Below are 21,177 nucleotides of genomic sequence, written 5' to 3'. Positions count from 1 at the left end.
TGTCTATGGGGAAAGGATTCTACAAGCAGACCCTAAGATGGACAGAAGATCTTTCCCCTTGTAGCAGGTTGTCCCTGAAGAGAAAAGAATGCAGGTAGACAATATCACAAGAGCTTGCTCCACATTGACTTTCCCAACCTCACCTCTACCAGCCCATTACAATCAATGTTTTTTCTGGGGAAGATCTCTCAAGACAATGAGAAGAAGGCAAGTGACAACTACAAGTAGACCACTCAATGGGATTTTTTCCCATCCTGCATTACCATCAACTGTTCTCTAGAAAGGATGATAGAATTTGAAATGCCATATTGTTAAAGTAATGTTTTGTATTACAACTGTAATTTTTATTTTTATTATTTATTGTTTATATTGCTTTTAATCTGAGAAGGTAGAAGCATGTAGCCTACCTTGTCTAGACCCAGAGGCTATGGAGGGTTAGGCTTGGATGGGTCACTTCCAGAGAACACCACGTTTTTAGGAAGAATGCAAAATAATAATAAAAAAATATCCAGGGAAAGAAAATGGCAAACCATTCTGAAATAGTTGCCAAGAAAACAGACCACATACCAAACCCATTCCAAAGCACACTGCTGTATCCAGTCCATCTGTTCTTAACTTGAACCCACATTTTCTCAATATTATGTGATTACAGTCCAAAGCACTCTTATGATTTGAATTCAAAGCACTACACATCCTTGCTTTTACCCTGTTAGGTTGTTTTGGGAATTATGTCACTTTATAAACTACTGTAATAAAGAAATAAAGTTTCTTGGCCAGTCCTCAAAGAAAGGTCTCGAAGTATAATCAGAATATCTTATAAGAGATGCATCCCTGAGATACTTTGACCCCAATGTTTAGACCTTTAAAGATATCTTAATTGAGCCTGGCAAAGGACTAGCTCTTGAAGTGTAGTAGAGAAAACATCTCAAGGCAACTGAGTATGTGAAAAAAGACTATGCTGGAGTAAAAAGAAGAAACAACAACAACAGCAACAATAACAACAAAATGTAATGCTGTTGTACCCAATAGAGATGACTGTATCAACTTACCCTCAAACAAATAAAACCTAGTATTTTAAATAATATAGTGAAGACTAAAACCAAGTTACATTACTATACAACTGCTTTGGGGCAGAATTAAGCCCATTTTCTTCCAAAAATTACATTAGATAAACAATTTAATTTATATAATAATTCATTTGGAGAAACACATGGAGCACAAAAAAAGTAAAGTAAAACTTTTTTTTAATGTCAAATTCAATGAAGGAGATTAAGCATACGTCTTTCCACTGAAATATAATAAGCTCAATTTTAGGTGGTTTGAGCCCTCCCCCAAATTCTACAGAACACTTAAATAAATATATTAAGTTACAAATAAAAACATGCATTTCAGTGCATGTCAATGCACAATAATTACAAGAATAGAAGATTTAATTGAGTAACAACAACAACAAAAACCCCCAACAGACGTAAAGTGATGATTAATTATGCATCTGGTAGCATGTCATATCCTTTGTGTGTGCCTATCAGATACTGAAGAGAAAAGGCATGGACAGTGTCCAGTCCCAGCAAGCAAATCATTTGGAAACAGTCATAGCCATAGATCAAAAGATTTTTCACTCTATCTGCAGTAGATTTAAACTCACCCAACCTAACCTTTTGCTGTAGACAAAACCAGTTAGAAAGAAAAAAGGCTCCTTAGAATCCATAGATAATAAAAGAAGATTTGGAGTGCAGGGCAGGGGGTGAGAGATGCAGAAAAGAAGCAGGCAGACATAACCACTAAATACATAGCCCAAGACAGCTGTTTTACATCCTGGTTTCAGATACTGAAGACAGAAAAGTTTCCACCAGTCCTTTATTCTCCAAAATTAAACTGCACGTACAGCTTCTGTATTTTATTTGGGTGAACAGGTATTTTTCTTTCATCTCATTATTGCAATAACATTTTTTAAAGATACATAAGTTTTTATAACATTTTAAATAACTTGCAGTTTCTAATATATGCTATTCACCTGGCCACACCAAATTAAAAGATCAAATTACCTTATTCAAGAGAAGCAACATACAAAATTAATATTGTCTGTTGGCATTACTGATCTATGTTGTTTAATATCGCCAAAGAGATTAGGGGTTCCCATGGCACTGGCCACATGCAAAAATGTAGCTTGTTTCAAATACATTATCACACCCAAATCTTTGTTGACTAACTCAATTATTTCTTTTCAAAATATTAAGAGTATTTCTTTGAGAATTTTACTTTACTGAATATTAAGGCTAACAGAGTTTTTTGTTTAAATATAATAAAAATTTATATTAGTTCAGAAATATTTCATTTCAACTAGCAATCTCAAAGTTTGATTTAATCAAACGTTTGCCGTAAATGCAACTTTCTACAGCTTTGTTTGTCTATTAGAGAATAGAACAATCCAAACAGTCAGAATGATTTGTGGAATAAGATTCATCACAGAGTATATTCCTAGAAAATACAGCAATGAAGCAATGAGAAGCATACTAAATATATGCCCCTTTTATTTAAATATATACGTCTAAGTTTTCTTCACATATCACAAATACTGTTTGTACAAAGTGAAATAAATACTGCTGAAGTTATCAGAAAACCTAAAAAATCCGCAAAGTCCACAATCATGCATAAATTATACTAACAGGCAATCCATGGCTTAAAAGATAATATAACAAACAATAATTATATACTAATATGGAGATAATATTAAATACCACATTCATTTCAAATTAACTGATTAGAGCCAGCACAATTTTGGGTACGGCTGTAAACTGAGATCCCCTTAATAATATTCAACATGTATAGAAATACACTGTAATCCCATTATCTCTATACTTATGCAGCATACATGAATAAACTAGAATAAAAAACTAGTCTATTCTGGAAATATTGCAAATTTATTGAAAATTAATTCTGGTAGACTTTAAATAACTGAAGTAACTTGCTCAAATTGTGAACTATGGTAACTTACAACTGTTTAAAAAGAAAGAATTCTATTCCAAGTATACGGAAACATATGCAACTAAAATATTTGGATCTCTACCTTCATTAAAGTTAAATATGAACTTGTATATCACGTAATTCATAGTCAAATGAAAATTGCCCTTCTATGGAAGTTAGACAGATTAATTTCCATAGGACTCACTTCCTAGTATAGTGTTTCAGTTCACAGTCATTAACATAATATTGTAAGAACAATTACGTGAATTATATAAATAAAGATGGTGTTAGTCACAAACATCTTAAAAGTTTTACCTCAAAGACCTTAAGGCTGATATCAGAGAAAGGCAATATATCACTAGAACAAAACAAAACAATCCTGCAGGGAATTTAAGGAAGAGAAACCTTCCCATAAATATAGCATCCTAAATCACTGGGCAGCCATGTTAATTACTGGGCCATCCACATTTCAACTTTTCTGTGTGTTTGTATTGCTTGCCTTTTTTTTTTTAGCTCTCATTCATAATTAAATAAAAAGGGTCTCTTTGCAAATATAAAGCAAATACACACACACAAGCCATTAATAAGCAGAGCTTTCAGTTCAGGAGCACAAGGCAAAACCAAGATCCATCCAAAATGGAAACAGGGTTAATAGCTGCAATTCCTCTGGACCTGTGTACTTGACCCATTCATTTAGTCTGACCATTGGGAAACACAAGGCACACTCCGGAATCACATCTTTTCCAATTTATACTCTCTCTGCAGCCATTCAAGCTCCATCAACAGAGTAGGAATGTATGAAAATGACAGGCAAAAACCATCCCTTCGTTTCCCAGACTGATCTTCTACAAATGGAAGCACGGAGAATGTTTAAGCAAGAAGGTTAAAAAAGATCTCCTGGAAAATTTAAAGAGGGAGTAACAATGAAGCTAACTGTCTGGAAGCTGAAATGTTCTGTTTCATTTGAATTTTCGCTAAGCCAAAAGATGCTTCTTGGTTAGAGTGCGCTGATTAATTTATACCTGCCCAGCTCAGTCACCCCAAAAGTACATCACATGAATTCCTGACTGAAGAGAATATTCAGCCATCTCTTCAAAGGGAGAACATGAATTGTCCATGGTCCAAAGCGGGTTCCCTTCCTTTTCCTTGAAGGCAAAGTTGCTTAGAAGCAGCCTTCAGAAATGGGAGCTCTGGCTTGGCGCATGCACACGGAGAAGAAAGCACGTTCAAATCCAAAGCCCAATTGGAGCTGGACAGTGGGCAAGGCGCGTCCTTCTGCTATTCCCCACTCCTGTAGGGGCAACCAAAAGGACCCACCTCCCCATTTGCTTTACGATAATAAGCCACGTGCACGAAGCTTCTCCGCGCAGCAGAGAAAGCCGCCCCTCCCGACTCCTCGGCCCTTCTCTCTCTCTCTCTCTCTCTCTCTCCTCCCGCCCTCGAGGCTCTCCAGCGGTTTCTTCCGGCCAGTTCAACGCCAAGGACGAAATCTACCCCCTCCTCAGCCGGCCTTGAAGGGGGCGGGGGAGGGTCGCTGGAAAAACCGAGGAGAGGCAAGGAAAAGGGGGCGAAGGCATTCATTCCTGCCCGGCTGGAGAGAGAGTTAGACCAGCGTTTTCCAACCTTAGGAACTTGAAGATGCGTGGACTTCAACTCCCAGAATTCCCCAGCCAGCTATGCTGGCTGGGGAATTCTGGGAGTTGAAGTCCACGCATCTTCAAGTTCCTAAGGTTGGAAAACGCTGAGTTAGACCAACCCAACCCGCGCTTTTCGCCGTCCAAGAAAACGGCCCGCAGCCTCCCTAATGAATCCGTCAGGCCTCCGGGATCGCGCCCACCCCACCCCACCCCACCCCCGCCTCATTAACTCTTAAGTCCGATGAGACGGATTGTAACGGGAGGGAAGGCAGATCAATCGGCCGAAGCCTTCAAGTGGCTTTTAACCTTGGAGAGCCTCCCCGGCCAGAGACTCTGCGCCGCACCCGGCACTGGCCCGCCGCCTCCTCCTCCTCCTCCTCCTCCTCCTTCGCCCACACGCCGGCAGGAGCTTCGTTCGGCTCCTCTAGGCGGACTAGCGGCTTAAGATCCCAAGAAGGAGCTGCGGACGGACGCGCCGATTCCCAGGCGGCTGGGCCGAACGGGACGGCTCTTCTTCGGCAGCCTTCCTTCGGGTCTTCCGCTTCTTCGACAGATCCCCCGCAACCTCCGGGTGAAAATCCTCCATCTTCCCCTCTCCCAGCCCTCCCCTTAAAAATTCCGTTCCCGGCGAGGCCCCGGGTTTTTAAAAGCCACCGGGGCGCCCGGCCGCCGTAGGCGAGGAGGACCAGCTTCCTGGCTGGCTCCCTCTCTTTTCCGCAGGCATTATTTGCTCGAAAGTGTTTAAGTTTATTGCTCCAATGATGTTTCTAATTAGCGCTTCGGACCATAAATCCGAGCGGCTTTTGTTTTCCAACTGATTTATTATTTACCAGAGCATCGACCTCAGACGGGGCGGCGGGGAGAGAGAGAGAGAGATGGGGAAGCCTCAAACCGAGAGAACGGCGGCGGGGATCCATCCACTCCAGGCCTGCGAATAGAAAGGAGGCTGGCGCCGAGCTTAAAGCTGCCAACCCGCGCCTTCTCCCTGGCAGGAGCCCCGGGGATGGGGATGGGGAGGGTCGGGAAGACCGGCCCCTCGAGCGTAACTCGGCTCTGGGACACAGCCGCTGGGAAACCGAGATGGGGGACCTCTAAGTGGCAGGCGCGACCAGCGGAGACGCGGCTGCGGATGGGCTGGAGCACTCTCGGGTGTGGAGGCGAGGGCGCGGGGCTCTTGGCCGGGGTTGTTTCCTTGGCCTCTCCGGAAAGGCGCGGATTCCAAGAGAGGCAATCTAGCCTGCGCCACGAGACGGGAGGTGTCGTCGATGAAGCCGTTAGCCTCCCGCCTTGTGCCCGAGCCCGTCCCAGTTCCGGGATTTCTACTCCTGGCCAGATAAGATCTTCAACTGTACCTCGCCACCCGGGTCCCTCTATTTTTGAGGGAGGGGAGAGGGAGGAGAAACTTATTGTAAAAAAAAAAATAGAGGGAAAAGACTCCGCTGGAAGCAATTCCTGCTTTACAAAAACCACTAGGGCCGAGAACTTGACAGATGAGACCACTGCAGCTGGACTGGGCGAGTCTATAGATGCTGCCGTACAACAGCCACCGATGGTTTCTAGCAGGATGCAGGAGGTTATGGCCTCTCGCAAACCCGGTTTTCTGTTCCGGCTACGCGATTCTCCGTCAGCCCGCTCTTCACGGCCCCCCTGAGGGACGGGAACCAGAGCAGCGGACTGAACGAAGAGGTGGGGGGAAGGGATCGTTGGGAGCAACCGGTGCGCCCCCTTGCCAATGGACCTGGTGCCTTGGAGAACACTGTTCGCCTCCCCCCGGTGCCCACCGGCCGCTGGGTCCTACTCAGTTCTAACACCCGATGGGATGGATGAACGGAGAAGATAACGGGAGAGGCAAGACTTGGCCTCAGTTGTCCTTCAAGTTATAGCAATCCCAAAATCCCAGAAATGCGGGATTGCTTATTTCCAAGCACCTCGGAGAGAACAAAGGGTTCCAGCAACGTGGCTGAAAATTATTGTTGTTGCTGTTTGCTGAGATCCGAAAATCTCGTTGTTTTTAATTGAAATACAATTGTGCACACACACATCCCGTATGTCACCTATTTAGCGCCCAACTAGAAAATAAGATATATCTTGCTCACGCATAGGCTATTTGACACTGAAGATTTCCCCAAAATATTAAAGAATTCTGTTAGTATGTACTGGAATGCGGGGGGGGGGGGATTAGTGGCGAATGAACTTTTTTCTCAGAAAAGAGCCAGTACTTTCACTTAGCTCTCCCTTTCTGTAAAATAGTTTACAATTTATTTAAGATTAAGCACAAACCTTTTTGCGTGGAAGCCTCGGCTGACCCGCTTACATTGGCGCTTAAGAATAAATATTTGTCTTGGCCCTTTGAGAGGAAAAAAACTAATAAATCTCGAGATACTGAAATGTGATAATTGTTAAAACAATTGCTTCTGAGATCGCTGGCTGGAGTCCAGCAGGAATTCCATTTGTAACTACAAATATGTGCCAATCTCCAAATTCGAAACCTCTGATATTAAACCATACCTACTGATGGTTCACTTTGCAACTGTACATTAGGTGTACTGCACGGTATTGTTAATTTTAAGGCAAACACTTTTTCAGGTTGGATAATCAAGTGTCCTAATTGGTTTCTATAATTGGTTCATTTTCACAAATTCTGGAGTTGTTGGGCAGCAATAGATTTAGAGAAGAATCGCAACGATCCTGCTGTAAAAGTACTAATGTGTAAGTCTATGTGTGTTCATATGCGTGAAACCTACTCTTTTCCTTCTTTTCATAATATACCTCTTCCTTCATATTTTTTTTTCTTTCCCTGCCATGTTCAGTACTTTATTAATCTGTCTCGCTATCCGTTGTAGGATAGAAACCTTTCATTCTAAACGGGAGCCGCAAACCCCCCGAGTTGCATCTTGAACCTCCCAGGAGGGCAAGTAGAAATCTTGCATTACTACTCACAGCAACCTCTTCAATAGCAACTTTTCCTAATTTCTCCTTCTCCTTCTCCCACTGAGAGAAGGACCGAGGTGCCTTCTCTCCCGGCCTTTTAACTAATTGGGAAATAGGGTATGGCGAGGTAAAGTGCGTGGTCGTTCCCACAGACGTGCATAAAATCCACGCGTGTGCCCTAAGCATCTTCCCAGAGTCTTTCTCTCTTTCCCTGCCTCCTCCTTCCTCAGCATCTGTAATCGTGGCGGGCCCCGCAGCAGCCATGTAGGCGGCTCGGCCCAGCGATTGGCTGGCCCTCTGACAGCTCTGGCGGCGATTGTAGGATTCTCGAGCCACGCCTCCCTTCAGCAGGGCCGTGGGACCATTCATAAACTAAACGACCCTCTCCGCAAAGGCAGAGACCTCCAGACGTCCGCGTCGGGAGAGGACGCGAGGCGCAGGAAAGTAATAAGAGCGGCTGCATCCAGTTCCAAAAGTGGGAGGGGGAAGGAAACGGAAAGCGGCGGGAAGGGGGGGGGAGAGAAGAGAGAGAAATCCTGAAAAGCGGAAAAGTGCATCCACACGCGTAGTCCTTCCTGCTGCTCAAGACAACAATATATTCGGGACAAAGCGGAAGGTTTACCTGTAACCCATTTTTTTTTAACAAAGGGGAAAACCCGAAGGCGGCCTAAGGCTGGACTTAAAACTTCAAGAACTTTGACAAGCAGCAGGCCGGGAATCAGCGGCGGAAAGTTTGCCTTTGGGGAGTTCTTCAGCCGAGGCCTCCGGAAGAAAAGCAACGCTACAGAGCAAAGCGGCGCCGCCACGGCCTGAAGTAGAAGAGAGGAGAGGAGAGGAAAGAGAACGGACGCCTAAGCCTTCTCCTCTGGTCCGCGCCGTCGATCTGTGATTTGGCCGCTGACCGCTCACTTTAGCTGCGGAAAATCAAATCCCCCCCAGGCGGGGAAGAAGGAAAGAGTTTTTTCAGTGAAGAACTGATGCCCTTTCGAAGCCGAGCAGGCCAAAAACTGGGCGCAGCTCCGATGTAAAGGAAGCGCCAACTTCGGCGCCGGAGGAAGGAGGTTGCCGGCTGCCCGTTCCGCTCGGGGGCGGCGGCGGCGCGGGTTCCGACGGTCTTTCCTTCCCCAACCCTCCTCGGCGGTGGCAGCGACCGGGCGAAGCGGGCTTGGCTTCTGCCCGCGCGCACGGAGACGGCGGCTGCGGCGTTGGATCCGTCAACGTACTGCGAGAGCCCGGTGTACAGCCCGGACGTGTGCCCCAACATGATCGCCGCGCAAGCCAAGCTTGTCTACCAGCTGAATAAATACTACACGGAGCGGTGCCAGGCCCGCAAGGCGGCCATCGCCAAAACCATCCGCGAGGTCTGCAAGGTCGTGTCCGACGTGCTGAAAGAGGTGGAGGTGCAGGAGCCGCGATTCATCAGCTCGCTGAGCGAGATCGACGCGCGCTACGAGGGCCTGGAGGTCATCTCGCCCACCGAGTTCGAGGTGGTGCTCTACCTCAACCAGATGGGCGTCTTCAACTTCGTGGACGACGGCTCGCTGCCGGGCTGCGCCGTCCTCAAGCTGAGCGACGGCCGCAAGCGCAGCATGTCGCTGTGGGTGGAGTTCATCACCGCCTCGGGCTACCTGTCGGCGCGCAAGATCCGCTCGCGTTTCCAGACGCTGGTGGCCCAGGCCGTGGACAAGTGCAGCTACCGCGACGTGGTCAAGATGATCGCCGACACCAGCGAGGTCAAGCTCCGCATCCGCGAGCGCTACGTGGTGCAGATCACGCCCGCCTTCAAGTGCACCGGCATCTGGCCCCGCAGCGCGGCCCAGTGGCCGCTGCCCCACATCCCCTGGCCGGGACCCAACCGCGTGGCCGAGGTCAAGGCCGAAGGCTTCAACCTCCTCTCCAAAGAGTGCTACTCGCTGACCGGCAAGCAGAGCTCGGCCGAGAGCGACGCCTGGGTGCTGCAGTTCGGCGAAGCCGAGAACCGCCTGCTGCTGGGCGGCTGCCGCAACAAGTGCCTCTCGGTGCTCAAGACGCTGCGCGACCGGCACCTGGAGCTGCCCGGCCAACCGCTCAACAACTACCACATGAAGACGCTGCTGCTCTACGAGTGCGAGAAGCACCCGCGGGAGACCGACTGGGACGAGGCCTGCCTGGGCGACCGCCTCAACGGCATCCTCCTGCAGCTCATCTCCTGCCTGCAGTGCCGCCGCTGCCCGCACTACTTCCTGCCCAACCTCGACCTCTTTCAGGGCAAGCCCCACTCGGCCCTGGAGAGCGCCGCCAAGCAGACCTGGCGCCTGGCCCGGGAGATCCTCACCAACCCCAAGAGCCTGGACAAGCTATAGGGCGACCGGCGGCTCCTTTGCAAACTCTGGCAGGGGGACTGAAGCGCAAGGACTCCTCCTCCGCTCGCTCCCCTTTTCCTAAACTGACCTTAAAAAGACAAGACTGGCCCGGCAGCGAAAGGACTTGGCGACAGCCGAGCAAAACCCGAGGTACATTTCTTCCCCTCCTCGCCCTGAATCCTCCGTGTGTGTGAGCCACCCACCCACCCCCACCTCCTTTCTCTTCGTCGGCTCTTTTCTCTCTCTCGTTCGTTCGCCTGAATGTTGTCACCAAGTGAAAAACAACATTATTTAACTAGATGTACGATTTTCTTTCTTTAAAAGAGTAAGGAAAGAAAACAAAATAAGTTAAAAGGAAAAAGAAAAAGATCAGAAGCCCCAAAAACAAAGAGGGGGGGAAAAGGGGGGGGGAAGAGTCATCACTATAAAAGTTTACTGGTGTGAAATGTATTCCAGTGCCAATGACAAGACTATATGCACTTCTTTGCCTTCCTACACCATTTGCTTAAATCTGACTTGTTGAAAGCAGTTTAAAAAACTCATAAAAAATAAAAAAAAATCAATTTTAACTTTCCATTGCCTTCGTGTCTCTTTATTCCAAATATCGGCAATTAAGAGGTGATTGTACCAAAGAATTTTACTTTTTAAGCAGAAAATTAAAAGGAAAAGCAGAAGGGCAATTAAGATAGATTTTCCACTTACAAATTATAACATATTTTGAATGTTTCTAACTGATACCAAACAAATTATCCAAATAGGGAAGTGTTTCTGTTGTAAAACAACTCTGGACACTTATGTGGCTATTTTTTTCTCCTAGGCAGCCATTAATTTTTTAATTGTATTACAAGTTGATATAACTTCCCTTTCTTTGTAGAATATAAGCCCTTTATCTCTTCACTTGTCTACCCTTCTGCCTTTTCTTGCATATACATAGTATTCAATATTACATGAATTTCAATATTACATGAATTATCCCTAAATATGGAAATCTAGGAAATTTTCTTTTCTACATAGTTTTGCTGAATTTATATATATACATATGAAACAAGATGGGGACCATTTTTTAGGATCATTCCCCAGGACAACTGACACTGATTTCCATATTAAAATAATCTTCATTCAGAAAGAATTTTTCATGTGTTTTAAATATGATTTCTCTCTTCTGAAGGAGTCAAAAGTGAGAGTTATAGGTTTTGTACAAGCAAATTTTAATGTTCATATCTATCTAATCTATAGAGATCCTTTACTGCTGGAATTTTTCTAAGTTTATCCTGAACCTATGCAAATTTATCACTAACTTCAAAGTGGCTTGCTCCCAAATAAGTATGAAGAGAATTACAGCCTTACAAAGATGAAAGTTTTGTTGCCCCCCCCCCAAAAAAATTACTTTCATTTTTTATTTAAACAAATTGTCACAGAAAGTTTGTGGGTGGTTTTTTTAACTACTTTGGAAGGGTTGATTAGTCTTTGCATATAAACAGTATGCCCAAAAAAGTCTAAATTGAAAATGGAAAAGTATTGCATTAGTTTTGGTGCAATGATAAAGCTCTAAAATATTACATATATTTCCTGCTTGAATGTGAATGTGCTTATTTGTATAGTATCAGCTTGGAGGCAAAAGAAACTCAAAAGTACATCTTTAGGCTAAAAATGGTCCGAATCTGCTAAAGGCTTATAATGAACTGAGCCTTCATACATACTCCACTAGACCCAGAATAAAGACTATGCTCTAGAATTCAAGAATCTTATTAGGAACAGGCTTTCAGTAAGAATATAAACTTTGATGTTATCAGCAACAACAATATTCCCAGCTGCTTTACTTCAAAAATCCAGTCACAAGGCTTTTTCTTCCCAGATTTTAGAAAAATACACAGAAAAATTAAATTGACCAAACTGGGAAACCCAATTAATTAAACAAGCTTGAAGCAAGTGCAGGATTGGTACTGAAAGAAGGGGTGTGGCTACTCAAGTTTTAGTTATCCACAGCATATGGAAAAGGGAGGGAGGAAAGAAAAAGAAAGGACATGGGACAATGCCAGGGTTGTAAGGAAACAACACTGTTTTACTGCATGACTTCATAACCCAAACAACAAAAGATTTAGAAAGTTTCCACAAAGAGAACTCAACAGCTTGGAGCTTATCCTATCACCACCACTAGCCCAAATATTTCCCAATTTCCATATAAATTAATACATTTGGCTGCTTTTCTACATTCTATAACTACCATCAGATTAAGATTTCTGGCTCATATTTGTTTTTAAAGTAATATTGTAAACCTAATACCAGTTCACTTCTCTCTTACTAGGAGAGAGGTTATTTCAAAGCAGCAAGGAAATACATATAGTTTACTCTAAAATAATGTATACTGAAGTTTTTAATACTATAATGAGGTAAACGTAAATTAAGCATTCTGTCTCCTTATTGATGGCTGCATATTTACTTTTAGAATAAATTAGCATGCAAATAAACTGCAGTTAAACTGGAGCTCTTATATGCACACTACTCTTAGCTTGAAAAGTTTACATGCTTCTGATAAGTTTATAATTTTAAACTAGCTAGTGCAATGCTATATAAAAGTATAATTTTTTAAAAAAAAGTTTAAGAATTACTTTCTACTAGGCATTAAAAAATTCGTAAATGATACTATTCATATTGTAAAAATATTCATAGAGAACAATGAAATTGCAGGGGTTAGTGAAACAGTTGCCTAAATAGACATAATTGCATACATTAGATCATACAGTTTTCCGTTCCATTTTCTTCAAGAAAGCACTGCAAATCTCTCTTATATAAAAAAACAAACATTATTTCCACAATAAAGCACATTTTAAAAGACTGCATGTTCAGTAATACTTTCTAATATTATGAAAAACACGAATATTTTAAAGAAATAAAGTTTACATGTATAAGCAGAGATGCGCTTTTGTGAAGCAATGAAATGGAATTTACTTTTGTATTTGGAGATCACAGTGTATTTTAAGAAACGCTTAAGCAGAACCATACAGCACAAATGTACAAGAATGATGGTTTCAGAACGTGCACAAGGAATTTCAAAGTCAAAACACTGATATCAAGGGGCGGTATTGCTAATTTTAAGATATTTTACCCATTCCCTTGTTTTCAAGCAATTGTATTTCCGGCTTCTCCCTGGAGGGTTCTGCCTTGAGGTAATTAAAAGAGGTTCTTAGAAGTAATATATTTCATACTTAAATAGACTCACCTATATGAGAGCTCTACTTCAGCTAAATCAAGGACTGAAAAACATAGCCAATGGGCAGAAAAGGCTTGATAGAAAGACTGCTTATTATTTGTCTTTTAAAGGGAGAGTCAGTGATCTCTTACCTTGGAATCAATTTTCTTAAAACTGGGCTCTTCTTCATCTACCTCAAAATACACTTCAGAGGTGGTGATGGACAGAGTGCCTTTCACGACTACACAAGGGGCCACGAGCTGAGCTGGTGTGGATAGACTAACAGGACCTAGAAAAGAAAAGAAAAACACACACAGTCCAACACTTTGTTTGCCATCAGCTGAACAACAAGCACAAAATTTGTCTAAATACACATGCATGTTACTTCTTTTGTTGTATCAATCCAGCCCACCCTTTACAAAACAAGCTGCCTCTAACAAAGGACATTTTATATACACTCCAAGAACACATGCAATGCATTTGTTGCAATGCTGGGTTGCCAAAGATTTGAACAAGTACAGCTGCAAGCAATAGACGTGATTATGTATGCCCATCTAGGTGGCTGTTAGATCATCTCATTTTCCACTCCTGAAAACTTTGAAATGCTTCAGAACCAATTGCCTTAGGTAGGTAGGTAGGTAGGTAGGTAGGTAGGTAGGAAGGAAGGAAGGAAGGAAGGAAGGAAGGAAGGAAGGAAGGAAGGAAGGAAGGAAGGAAAGAGGAAGGATTTTAAAAATCTGTGATTCCCTGCTAGGTTTTATTTACATTCACAGCCAAGATATACATTCAAAAGTTAAATATACAGTGCTAGAAACTGAAAAGGATACTGTGTTTCAGCTGTCAGTTAAATATGTTTCAGGCTCTTCCATACATGGCTAGTACAGCTCAGGGACTGTGGGAGTAAACAGCTGGAGCACTGGTTTCCATTTGAATGCATTTTTATTGGAATAATCACATATCCACAGGGCTTATCACAGAAGCAGATCAGTGTACTACTCAAAACAATAGCCTGGATGCAGTTCTAACAATATGCAGGGTGTTATATAAAGCAAGATCCAGAGGAGGAAAGTGGATTATATTTGTCATCTTAGTGGTTTATAAACAGGGAATTCTGAGAGCAACAAAGAGAATATTTCATCATGCTGGCCTTTGTTTTTAAAAAAGTGTAAAATGTATGTGTGACGCATAACCTTTTGCATTAATAAAGTGGGTATAAATGAGGTGTGCACACTTAGGTAATCAATGGGTGAATAACTGCCAAAAAAAATCCAGATGAATTGTCATTTCTGTCAATTGTTAGAGGCTGTGATAGTCTTTAATCTTGCATCAATCTCAATGTGTGCCAGTAGGACAATGGAAGAGATGTTCTGTTCTGATCGGAGCAGCTTTGCCCTCTATTCCCAGTGTACAAATACATTGTGTTTGCAGATGGGCATCCGAGAGCTGCACGACTGCCATGATTTCCCAAAGCTCATTCCCACAAATGGATGAAATAAGCAGCTATGTGTTCTTTTGCTGTCTCCCTTTGCCCTCTGTACATTAGCATGTAATCCTGGGAAGAAATAACATTTTTTCAATCACTTTCAGACATTCAATTACAGGCCAAGGAGACAGCTGCAAGAGCCAGGGCACCTCAGATCCCGTTGAAAACCCCTGACAATTTCAACTTCATTTCCAACCTGCAGTACTTTATTAGCAAGGATTACTTCTTAATCCTATTGCCATTGTCAAGATTATATAATTAAACTTCCCTTTTGCCTCTATTACAGTATGAATGCATTAGCGGAAGCAATGAATGTAGAATGGGGTGGAAAGGGAAGACAGACATGGATCAGATCCAGTGCTCCAGCAAAATACGTTGAATAGTAGCTTCTATAAGAGCCACATAAATTGTGTTTGTTTTTAATCACTCAAATATTATTTTGGTATGAGATATATTTTCATGTTATACTTTACTGTAAGGCCAATCTGATGATTCAATCAGTAGAATAAAATGCATAACGCTATGGAGGGATGCTGCCTAATGAACAATAATGAACAAATAGCTCATGTCCACTGCTTTCAATGAAACAGAATTTAAACCAACAAGTAACATTCTTTTTTGGGGAGTGATCACAATATATGTCTGGATGTATTTTATAGAAGTAAAAGAAAAAAAGAGTAGCATCTAAATTTTCAATTCAAGACCAGAGAAAATTGGATACATACTTAAAACCTCAAAGCAAAAAAAGTTGCATTGCCTTTTTTTTTATAAACTGCACAAATCTGCTACAGTAACGTATAGCCTTTTTTTCCACGTATTTAAAGAATAAAAAGGAAAATACAGCATGACTGCCATGAATGCTGCAGAAAGGGAGCCAAGAGACCAAATAACTTACGAGTATTAAACAAAGATTTCAGATTAATTGTCAAGCCTGGTATATTGGGACACTGGGACTTATCACCTAGAAAAAATGACTAGAAAAATATTACCCCCTCCCAAAAATATTAGGTACATAAAAGCAAATGTGCATATCTGAAATGTTGTGTCAAAAGTCTTCACTAAACAGAATCTAAAGCAGTAATTTGAAAGTTATTTCTTATGGACAGAAAATAACTGCGTTAGGAAGAAGCCTCTAGTCTGTGTGTGTGTGTGTGTGTGTGTGTGTCTGTGTGTGTGTGTCTGTGTGTGTGTTATGACTGTATGTCATCCACTGCAGAAATGGTGTTACCAAGGAGCAACTAAACCAGTACAGAGATTCTAAAATATAAACAGCTGAAGTTACCAGTTAAATTTTCAAGTTCTTTCTCCTCCACGGATGACAAATTATCATCATCGACTTCCAAGAGAATATCGCTTTCTGAATTCTGATTTCCTAAAGCCTGATTCTTGATAGACTGCTTTCCTTTAATAAGTACATCTTCATCTGGAGCTGAAATGAAAGAGAAATATAGCTGTCAGCTATCAACAGTTACAGTGAGGAGGTAGGAGGAAAAATAGCCTTGCTTATATATATCCTGAAGACTTAGGATGGAGAAAGGAAGTTACCTGGGAAAGGGTCAAATAGCCTGGTGGGCTGCTTTAATGCTGTATTGCTAGTTGGGGAAGGAACAGTTAGAGAGCGATGGCTATAACTCAGTGAAACACAGAACTAGCTCTAAACCAAGTTACACAATATTCAGAACAAACAAGATGCTTCATTTCCAGCCCTGGTTCCCACTCACTCACTGAAACACACCTGTAAGCAGATTTAAAAGAAAAGTTAAGGTTGCAGGAAAGTAGCTGGCCTGTGTTTGGCCACACAAGATAGCTGTAACATATACCTGACCATATACCCCATCAAGCTTAGTAGAGAAGCCCACCAAAGACCATACAGAGGAAGGAGATTTTACACACCACGGCCATTCTCAAGAGGGAAATCAGCAGATAGACAAACCAGCCAAACATGCCTGAGGGAAGTCGGTGGAGGAGATTCATGTTGAGCCAGAACCATCAGCAAAACTTCAGCTTCATGGATTTCAGTGAATTTAGACCAACGGGACAGCCAAATGCCTATATAGTCATGAAGAAATTCTGATTTGGGGCAGTCAGGTAGAGCAATAGGCTGTGACTTAAACTGAACGTGGATAGGCTTATTGGTTGTTAACAAAACAGTTTCGAACCTCCCTGTTCTTCACAAGCATTACACTTCCTTTTATAATACAGAAACTGTACACTTTTTCTGGAACATTCTCCTTGTGAGGACTATTGTAGGCGACTATGCTGGTTGAAGGGACCTGGCTTCACAGCTGCGTCCCCTCCCTTTTGTGGGGACAGCAGAAATGGCATTAGTGGCTTCTGTCCAATTCACTCCAGTTCAGTTCCTCCTCCAGCCAAGTCTTAGCCACGGTGCATGCAGGTCCAGGGACTCCATGGGCCTGATCCTCCCTCCGCGGAAGCAAGCGATAAAAGGATGAGGTCGCGAAAGCCCATTAGTACTGTGTTGGGACTCATTGCTTACTGGGCACCCAGGGACGTTGTTTTAGACCGCGCCGAGAGGCAGCAGTTCCATACAGACGTGCCTAACGATCAGCCAAAGGACCGTAAGAAAAAGGACGCGGGAGGAAAGTTGGGGTCGGCCGTCTGCGCGCCCTCGCCGGTGGAGACGCGTTCGCTCTAAGGGGAAAGCGGTTCATTTGAGAAGTTCCTGGGGCCAGGGAGAGGACGGAAAGCAAAGGCGGCACTATTTCAAAGTTTCGGGGGCCTGATTTTCTTCCAGTCCCCCTGAAAGATGCCGGTGTTTCTCCTTCCAGGGCGGCAACGGGCAGATAAGAAACTTGAAACTTGTCGCAGAACTTGAGCAGCTGGGGATCCGGGTCCCTCGGTTCCTTTCAAGCCACGAAGCCTGCGTGGAAACGCACCTTTATTGGAGAAACATCAGGCTGACCCTGGCGCCGCGTTGGCGACGTTTGTCCGCGTTAGAGGAGGCAGCAGAGGCTGCCTGTCCCCAAGCGCAAGAAAGAATGACAGTTCGCTTTCTTCTCCTTCTCCTTCTTCTTCGGGAGCAGCGCGCTCAGTGCCAAGGTATTTTAAGACACGCTGCCCGTTTCTGAGAATACCACACCAACCGAGATCACCCAGGGCAACTCTGATATATATATATATATATATATATATATATATATATATATATATATATATATATATATATATATATATATATATATATATATATATATATATATATATATATATATATATATATATATATATATATATATATATATATATATATATATATATATATATATATATATATATATATATATATATATATATATATATATATATATATATATATATATATATATATATATATATATATATATATATATATATATATATATATATATTTTAAAGGTTGCTTTTTTAAAAAATAAAAAATAAAAAAATACAACGTATCTACACGGAAGGAATCTGGAGGCTTAACGGGGGACCGCGCAGATTGTTAGAAAGCCCGCCTGGCTGCAGCTGCAAGAAGCGAGTTTCGAAAGCGGCGGTAGCAACTCAGCCAAAAAGCTTTCCGGAGCCACAAGCTCTCAGATCGCTCCGGCACGGGTGGCCAACGGAGACCAGTCGGCCGTAGCGGCTTCCTCGGAATTTAGCACTCTGAATTCAGGGCAAGTAAGCGGGAACGGTACCCTCGGCCTTTTCTACGTCCAAGCGGAGGGTTGCGATCGATGTACGAGCGCGGCTTTATCAAAACGGCGCCCAGCGGGACTTCCCTCCCTTGCGCCGCCGACCCAGGGAGGGAGATGTACGGCCACAGTGCCTGGAGGAAAGGAAGGCAGGGAAACAGCGGTGGGGTTCAGCAGCGCCTTCCTTTTGCAGAGTTAGTATTAACACCTCAACTCCCAGCACAAGAAATCGCTTAGAAACCGGTGTGTTACATAATGAGTATAGACACGCACGTTTTCAAAGGATGCAGGATGGAAAGGGGAAAGTGATGAGTGTCAGGAGAAAATCTGCATTATTTTTAATGCTGCACGGACTCGAGGAGAAAAGATGTGATAAAAGTTAGGCTGCAACCCGGTTCATTCTTAAAGTTGCGCTAAAACACAGCTGCTTAGGGAATGAGGCTACTGAAATGAATTGAATGGGACTTTAGTCTAAATATGCCAGCGCTGAAATGCCTTTATACCATCTTTCTCTGACCTGTTGACCTTCAGATAGGTTGGATGTCAGTTCCCATAACTCTCATAAAAGCCATGCTGCCTGGGAATCATGAGGATGGGGATCAAATACATCTGGAAAAGTCCAGGAAGACTAACTTTTTTACTCCAGTATCACAAAATTCAAGAATTACCAGTTTTTCCCCCCAAAAAAAGTAAAGGCTAATATTAAGACAAAGCTGTCTGTTCTAATAATTCTACTTTAAAATGTATAAAATGATTTAATTTCTGTAACTGTAATAAATGAATGATAAATTAGTCTTGATTTTGTTCTCAGCATTGCTATTGTTCCATCTTTAAATACATTTTCTTTGTATTTAAAGCTGACAACAGGAAACAGATAGGAGGCAGCAATTCACTACTTCTATATTACCTGCTGTGATATACCTGCAGAATACATGAAACTTATCTGGATTTCTAATATAGAAAAGAGTTGAAAATGTATAGATCATTTTAGCTTGTGTTGTAGAAGAAGCCATATACTGGCCTCCATCTTCTTTGGAAACATATGTCAAACATATCCTGACCAGCCAGCTTCTACCCAAAGCTGATTGCGTTTTGATCACAGCCATACACAGTTTAAGGTTCCAAGGAATTATTTTTAAAAACCTTTAATCTGCAAATATTTACAGAGGAAGGCAATCCCTTGTGGCCATATATAAGCTTAATTGTGTCTGTAAGGATGTGAACAGAAATTTCAAATGAAACTATTAACACAATACATAAATCAATTTAGATTCTGTGTTTTAGCTTTTCAAATTCTAAGTTCAATTTAAAATGTAGCCTCTTTTTAATATATTCCATGTTTTTTTCTGAATCCAGATTCTTTAAAATGTATTTGCAAATATGTTTACCAGTAGCAACCATGAAAGCAGGAAAAGAATTTATTTTTCCTTTTCCTTTTAAATATATTTGTGTATATAAGTAAACAACACTCTTACTTCTGGACTTATTCAGTGAGAGTTGAAAACCCCTTGTCATGGAAAATATGCAGCTGATATTTAGAGAGGTTTTCCTGTAATTAACTCTCCCTTGAGGATTTTAAGTTAGTAAAATACACATGCAGTAATATTTAATTCTCAGTGGTCAAGTTGCTTTCTAGGAATCTTTTTAAAAAATAAAATGACAGCAAAAAATAAAAATAAGGCAGATAGCAAATATGTTTGTAAATTTTAACATGCTATCTGTAACTTGACACTATTTTGTGGCTTATAAAACTTTGTCTCAGACTAACAGTCTTACTTAAAAGTTGAACTCCTTTCACACTTGTTAAGATAGGAAATCAAAATGGATGCCACCCTTTCCAAGAATAATTCTAGTAAACTTGTCTACACTTGCTTTTAAAAAAATATTTTTTGCCACTTAACAGATATCAACAGAAGATTTGATAATCACTTGCCTATAGTAATGAGGTTTAAAACATTATTGAAAAATGCCTGAATAAGGATTTATATATTACCTATGCTTACAATTTTTATGTGGCTAAAACATTACTTCTTGTACTTTACCCAACTATACGACCATTTTGGCTTTTCCACGATCATGGGTAACTGTGTAAAGTGGCAGTAACAACTCAAGGCAAAAATCAATAGGTATTAAGTCTAAAATATAGCCTACTTACCTATTAAACTTCCAAAAACCCCTCATTTTGTAAGTATATTATTGTGGGTGCATTTATAAGATGAAATTATGTTACCTACACAATCACTCATGTGATTACTGTTGTTATTCTGCTCAAAGAAGGCCAGAGTGGTATATAATAAGAATTTCAAAGATGAGGTAAAACCAACTATTGCAAAACAAGACTATAAAATATAATTCAGTTATTCACTTAAAAGCAGTTTGCGTCTACAAATGCCTGGCTCAGTTGTTATCTGCAAAAAGCATACGGTATCAACCATACTTTCCTTGGGAAAGATGTTCACAGTTGCAACATACATTATAACCTCCACTCTGGGCCATCCTATTATGAGCAATCCTATGACAGACCTTCTCCCAGCTGATCTCATGACTCAAGAGTCAAGATGCACTGAAAAAGTAGATTTTCTAAAATGTATTTGGCTTGATGCCAATCCCTTAAAATAAACTCAGTAGTACACAAGCAATCACTACCATGATCCTATTTAGCTGCCCTGATTAACAACTGAACATCAGTTGCAGCTATGGATTGTCTTCAAGAGTAGCATAACAATCAGCAGTAATCCCACTGTTTACCTACGATGGCATGGATTAATCAAAACATTTTATCTCAGTCCAGTTTTGGAAGCTGAGCATGCCAGTGAAGTCATACGGTATACGTCTTTAGTGACAAGTTGGAATCATGCTCTTCAAAGCTACATGCCCATTCTTGCAGAAAATGTTCTGCCTTAACTAAAACCTTGTTTACTCAGTCCAAATAGTGCCTATCCACAGTATTTCTGTT

The 21,177-nt window shown here is 42.0% G+C and overlaps 2 protein-coding genes across 5 annotated transcripts in view; one reads left to right on the top strand and one right to left on the bottom strand.

Annotated features, from left to right (window-relative positions):
* LRBA (LPS responsive beige-like anchor protein) overlaps window positions 1-21,177 on the bottom strand; it is a 370,944-nt gene that overhangs the window by 154,996 nt on the left and 194,771 nt on the right. For all 4 annotated transcript variants that reach the window (XM_081332066.1, XM_081332069.1, XM_081332068.1 and 1 more), the window contains 2 exons: window positions 15,830-15,976; window positions 13,217-13,353 (listed from right to left, as the gene is read on the bottom strand). In XM_081332066.1, the coding sequence (XP_081188192.1) occupies window positions 13,217-13,353; window positions 15,830-15,976 (284 nt within the window). The remainder of the gene's footprint in view (window positions 1-13,216; window positions 13,354-15,829; window positions 15,977-21,177) is intronic.
* MAB21L2 (mab-21 like 2) lies at window positions 8,663-9,874 on the top strand (the record flags this gene model as incomplete). The annotated part of the gene is made up of 1 exon (XM_081333259.1): window positions 8,663-9,874. Exon 1 carries the CDS (start codon window positions 8,795-8,797, stop codon window positions 9,872-9,874), a length of 1,080 nt encoding a protein of 359 aa, XP_081189385.1. The 5' UTR covers window positions 8,663-8,794.

Source organism: Vipera berus (genome assembly GCF_964194415.1).
Source record: "Vipera berus genome assembly, chromosome: 7".
Lineage (NCBI taxonomy): Eukaryota > Metazoa > Chordata > Lepidosauria > Squamata > Viperidae > Vipera > Vipera berus.
Note: the sequence above shows the minus strand (reverse complement) of the source record. Positions and strands in the feature narration are given on the sequence as shown.